This window comes from Erigeron canadensis, chromosome 2 (genome assembly GCF_010389155.1).
Source record: "Erigeron canadensis isolate Cc75 chromosome 2, C_canadensis_v1, whole genome shotgun sequence".
Classification (NCBI taxonomy): Eukaryota; Viridiplantae; Streptophyta; class Magnoliopsida; order Asterales; family Asteraceae; genus Erigeron; species Erigeron canadensis.
In genome coordinates, this window is record NC_057762.1 from 38,875,516 (window position 1) to 38,881,536 (window position 6,021).

Below are 6,021 nucleotides of genomic sequence, written 5' to 3' on the forward strand. Positions count from 1 at the left end.
TTATAAATATAAGGATTTGTTATTGTAAAATAAGTATTAATTAAACTAAACAAGATATGCATCAACGAAACAAAAATATATCTAGTGATGCACGATGATTTTCATGATCAAGAAAAAAAAATCTATTATTTTATTTGTTTAAATTAATACTTGTTTTATAATAACTAATTTTTATTTACGTTATACTCCGTATATCACATATAATTATATATGTGAATATATCAGATGATTCATACTTAAGAATTGGAAAATCTAAGTGACATCATCCTCAAAACCAAGATGTCATGATTCATCATTCATGTGGTCGATTTTAAAACAAAATAAAAAATAATAGTTGATCAAAATATTATCCTTTTATACCCAATTATATGACAGCCATATAATTAATAGAAGCTATAGCTTAGGTGGAATAAGATGAAAATAATGATAGTAATATGAATAAAAATAAATAATAGCAGAAAACTGAAAAAGAAGGAATGTCGGTATGATTTAATAATTGGAAATTGAAGATACAAAATACATTCCCCCAGCCAAAACCGTTTTGGCATGTTGTTGATGAAATTTATAGCTTCCATTTCTTACACGTAAAGTAACTCCGACCACCACCGACCTTTTAAAGCAAAGCAGCCATCATGTTTTGTTTGTTTTGTAATGTAAATGATACATAGTTGTCAAAAGCCTCAAAATATATTAATTGTAACGGCTGCTACTAACACCGCCGTCATCGCGTCTCATTTGCCGTCACGTACTGCATCCAAATTGATCAAACAAACACGTTTTTTGAAGATGAGTCCATTTTACTAACAAAAATTCCCAATCAAATTCATTCTCAAACATTTAACTAGATGAAAAATAGATCTTTTCAAAAATATATTTATATCGATTTAATGATATGACTTTGATTTGTAAACTTTTCAACCCGTTGACTTTTAACATTTTTAAAAAAAAAAATTCATTTTAATGAAATCTGTATCAAGAAAAAAAACAAAAGTTTAAAGTACTTCCAAAATGAATTGCAGTAAAACCTCTGAAAATTAATAATGTCGGACCAGGATATTTTATCAATTTAGCGACATATTGTTATATCGATAAATTAATAAATTATTAATTTAAAGAGATTCGTATATGACAAGCTAGATGATGATTTAGTAGCTTTGAACCGATCATTTGGAAATAAGCATTGTAAGTGGCAACAATTATTCACAATTTTTTGTTGCAATACGAGAAAATAATGCCTCAACTTTTAAGTACAATAAGAAGATTTAAAAAAAAAAAGCTTATTATAGATTTAAAGTTAAAAACGAAAACAAATGACTAAAAGGCAAAGTAACTCCCAATGCCATTTTTCATGGAAAACAAATGATTATAAATTCATTTTTACTAGATAATTTTAAAAATTTTGGAATGTTTTATAAATTATTAATTTATAGTTTTGTCAGGACCAATATATTTACACTAGGATTTTAAAAAAGTTATTATGTTATTATTTTATTGATTGGGGTCCAATTTTGTACTGGTCCTAAATTGGAACCAAATAAATTATTAAATTGGTCAAAGTTATTAATTTATCGAGTATTATTTTATAGATGTTCTACTGTAATCTTCATTTTACATATTAATTTACATTATTTTCAATATAATGTAGATTTTAATGTAAATCAATCTCAATTAAAACTATAAAATAATACAAAGAGTTAATTTCATTACATACCTTTGGGGTATATGTTATATATTATCAAATTTCACTTTTTTTTTCCTCATTATATCTGTATAAAGTGACTTTTTTGCTTCGTTACACACCCTTAACCTTGACATCCGTTAAGGGAGCTCTTTTAAGTTGCTCATGTGCAATTCACATAAGAATGTTTTTGTTCTTTTATCTATAAATATATATTTTTTTAACCTTATTTGGATTATAATAAAAGGTGAAAAATACCTTCACATGTAATGCATATAAGTAGTTTAACAAAAATTCATTAATAGACGTTAGAGTGAGTAGTATATAATGAAGTTAAATGTCACATTAGAGATGTAATGAAAAAAAAAATTATAAAGGTGTAACTACATGTACTTATGTATGACTAAAAGTATTTTTAACTTTTTAGAGATATTTTATATGTATTCACCTTTATCTCTGAATTTTGGTATACGTACATTTACTTTATCGACATGTTATAAAGACATTTAGGACCACGTCAATCATTTTTGTAAAAGAGAACGAAGACGAAGTATGAAAACAATTTACGGAGTATACTCGATTATCCTGATTGTAATTGAAGAATATTGAAGTAGGACCAATGAATGAAGTAGGCCCGGATCGGATGATACCGAAACCGAACGTAATATATATCTTATTGCAACATCATAAACTAACCACTGACAAATAGCCAACGACTACACCACATTTCTGCTTTCATGTCTATGCACAATAATAGGCAGAGACGGAGCAATATCAACGATGGTTCTAAGGTCAATGTATACCTCGATCAACTGTAACCTACAAAGTCTGGTTTTCCTAATAAGTTAGTCATGGAAAAAGGGTTTTGTTATAAGAGGTAAACTTTGATGTATTATTTGAGTCAATAATTAATTACACAAGCTATATAAGCTGGTTTTGTTATAAGAGGTAAACTTTGATGTATTATTTACAGGTAATTAAGCATTACCGGTAAAATTAATTTACACTAAACTTTAAGCTTTAGCTCTTAGTGTGTATGATAATTCTCGTTACGAGGCTGTGTATTATAAAACAAGTATTAAAATAAAACAAATTAATAAAACAAGATCTTTACCCTTGGATCATGATTAAATCGATGCACGAAGATTCACAAAAACAATTGATACACGATAATTTTTATGATTCACGGTGATTTTCAATTAAGAGAATCCTATTATTTATTTGTCTTACATTAATTTATTTTACCTACAATCCTCTCATTACACAACTCAATCATTTATGCACAATTGGTTACATTTATTATCCTCTTTTTACAACATATACATAAAGAAAAAGATTAATGGGGTGTCTGGTCGAGGGGTTTTGGGGGTGGGAAATAACAAAGGTAATGAAAAAATATGATTGGTTAAGTATAATATAATCAATCATTACTTAAAACTGACCCATACTCCATTACCCACAATTTTGGGAGTATTAAAAATCCATTACCTAAATTTTTTTTTCTCTTGAGCAGTTACCGGTTCATATCTTCATTTTATAACTTACCATACTGCATGTCCATATTTATTTTATTCAATATTCATAATAATAATAATAATAATAATAATATCAACATAACATGTATATAATTAAACGGATATATATCACTAGGTATCGAGATCAATGTTTTTATTTATCAAATATATTATTATTATATAAAATGTAATTATATCATATGCTTTGTATTGTATTTATACCAGGAACTATCAATGACTATGATAAAACTAAAAAGTACCCATTATATTCCTTTTGCCATTTTCATTGACATTATTTAGCTCTAACCAAGCATCCCCTATATCTAATTATATTCCAAATTGGTGGTTTTTTATAATCATTCTACGATTCTTTATTTCAAAATCTATGAACTTATAAAATTTTTTAATCATCACCTAACTCAAAATAATAAAAATTTTGGATAAATCTTAGGCAGATTTTACATATATTGAACATAATATAATTTGTTTTACAAAGATGATTAAATACTAAATAAGTAGCTAGTTATTATAAATTAAATATTAAAATTAAACAAATAAAATATGATCTTGATCATTAGATCATGAAAAAAAGATGCATGAAGAATTTTATGATACACAATGATTTTTAATTATGAGAAAATGATTGTTTTATAAATTTTACTTTAATGTGTGCTTTATTTGAATCAGAACGATCTAAACAATAATTTATTGTACTTAAGAGTGTTTTTTGGAGCTTAATTGACTTGGGGTTGTTTTTTTTTTTCCTTTTACCATTAAGTGACTGAACTAATAAAAATCACTGAATAAATATATAATATCTATGTGGATTATGTAGTACAACTATTATTTGTTTATTAAGTCAAAAAGCCAAACCCTTTTAATAATTTTATGAATTATAATGCGTAAGTAACTTTTTATAAAGTTTATGATTTTCTTATTTACACCTTAACAAACACTACTTTAATTTTAATTAACTTAATGAGTGCGTTGAATTTGAAATTAATTTATTTGCAAAGAATGACACAATTGAAAAAGTTACAGATACACTGCTTTCAATGGATACCTTACCATGAGTTGTTACATGTGATTCAAAAAAGAACCCCGACATATTTCACTCTAATTAAACTAATCGTACTCATGACATGGGGTAAAAAAAGTGATGACTTTAACCCGTTGATTTGACCCCTTTTTGAAATTTGTAGATTATGAAAAACCTTCTTAAATCATTACAGTATTACATATTTACATGAGAATTATTGATAATATAGCTATGTATTTAATTTAATCATATTAGCATACATTAGTTAATTGCACAACATTATAAAACTCGTATATTATTAGTAATTTATCGAAATACAAATACATGTTATGAGAAGGGACTTCTCTCTTAATTACTATATATGAGGATGAGGATGAGGATGGGTTTATATATAAAAACTTACTCTACTCGTTCTTTTCATTCTATATACAAATTCACATCACAACCTCTCTCTCTCTCTATCTATCCTCCCCTCTCTCAACATTCTTTCAGTCAACGCCGCCGTGCACCACCGCAACACATGGAAGGCGGCGACGGCGGAAGTAGTTCACCAACATCAAGCGGTGAAAAAAGAAAGAAAAGAGACGTCGACAAACCCTATAGAGGAATAAGGATGAGGAAGTGGGGAAAGTGGGTGGCCGAAATTCGTGAACCAAATAAACGTACACGAATTTGGCTTGGCTCTTACTCATCCCCTATTGCGGCAGCCCGTGCTTACGATACCGCGGTTTTCTATCTGCGTGGGCCCTCAGCACGTCTCAACTTCCCCGAGTCAATTGGAGATGATGGCCATCTTCTTGACTTATCGGCTGATTCCATCCGTAAAAAGGCTACTGAAGTTGGAGCTAAAGTGGATGCGTTACAAAACCAAAACGGGCACACAAATCGTGGTTCGAGTGAGCCGTACTCGGGTCCCGACCTCAACGAATACCCGAGTCCAGAATCCTCGGACGAAAGTTAAAATAATTTAAGAGGGTCAATTAAATATGTACGTAACCGATTGATCATCTATGGAGTCTCACACCGACCGACCAGCAGTCTCAGGACCAACATGAATGAAGACTTGAAGAAAGTTAATTATATAAGCGTGTTACGGAATTGAACCAATCAATATTTACTAGCTTGTTGATATGGATATGGATATGGATATTAAGGGGAAATTAATCATCAGAGTTAGTCTTCGTTAATTTTTGGTTGGTATTTAAAGGAAAAATTATTATTATTATTATAGTATATTATATAGTTTATAATTTTAATTATAGATAGATGACAGAGGGGAGAGATGTATAATCCGAAGGGATTAAAGATGTTCATCGTCCCAAAGTTTATTAATTATTGTTATGTTATTGTTATATGGTTTGCTTAATAATTTATCAACAAATAGTTGTAAATTAATTTAATTAATTAAGCAATTGAAGGTATGGTTGTAGCTTCATTAATTTCATGGCTTATCTTTTTGTTATTTCGCATTCCTTTCAACATCACCCTCCTAGAATTTCCCAGTGGAGTAAGAGTAACAGTTTAACTGGGGTTTAATTTTGGGATAGTATTTTTGGCTGAGTATTACTTAATTAATTAGGAGTACGTAATGATATATCCTTTGAAAACATCCTCTTATTTACCAACAATAAAATGATGTTACTTGTAAAAATCTACGTGTCACAATTTTGTATTGGAGTTAAAATTTGTATTTAGCAGGAATTGAAGAGTGTTAGCAAGAATAAGCAGGAGGATTATTTTTATTTACGTTGATTATACGTTTATAAAAAGGCACTTATCAAAGAGTATAC

General features: G+C 28.6%; 1 protein-coding gene across 1 annotated transcript; it reads left to right on the plus strand.

Moving 5' to 3' along the window:
* Window positions 1-4,622: 4,622 nt before the first annotated feature.
* On the plus strand, window positions 4,623-5,670 carry LOC122587264 (ethylene-responsive transcription factor ERF010-like). Its single transcript, XM_043759379.1, has one exon. It carries the CDS (start codon window positions 4,752-4,754, stop codon window positions 5,190-5,192), a length of 441 nt encoding a protein of 146 aa, XP_043615314.1. The 5' UTR covers window positions 4,623-4,751; the 3' UTR covers window positions 5,193-5,670.
* Window positions 5,671-6,021: the final 351 nt, after the last annotated feature.

Excerpts from the sequence above, each read along its gene's own strand:
- LOC122587264 (XM_043759379.1), top strand. The coding sequence starts at position 4,752 with ATGGAAGGCGGCGACGGCGGAAGTAGTTCACCAACATCAAGCGGTGAA.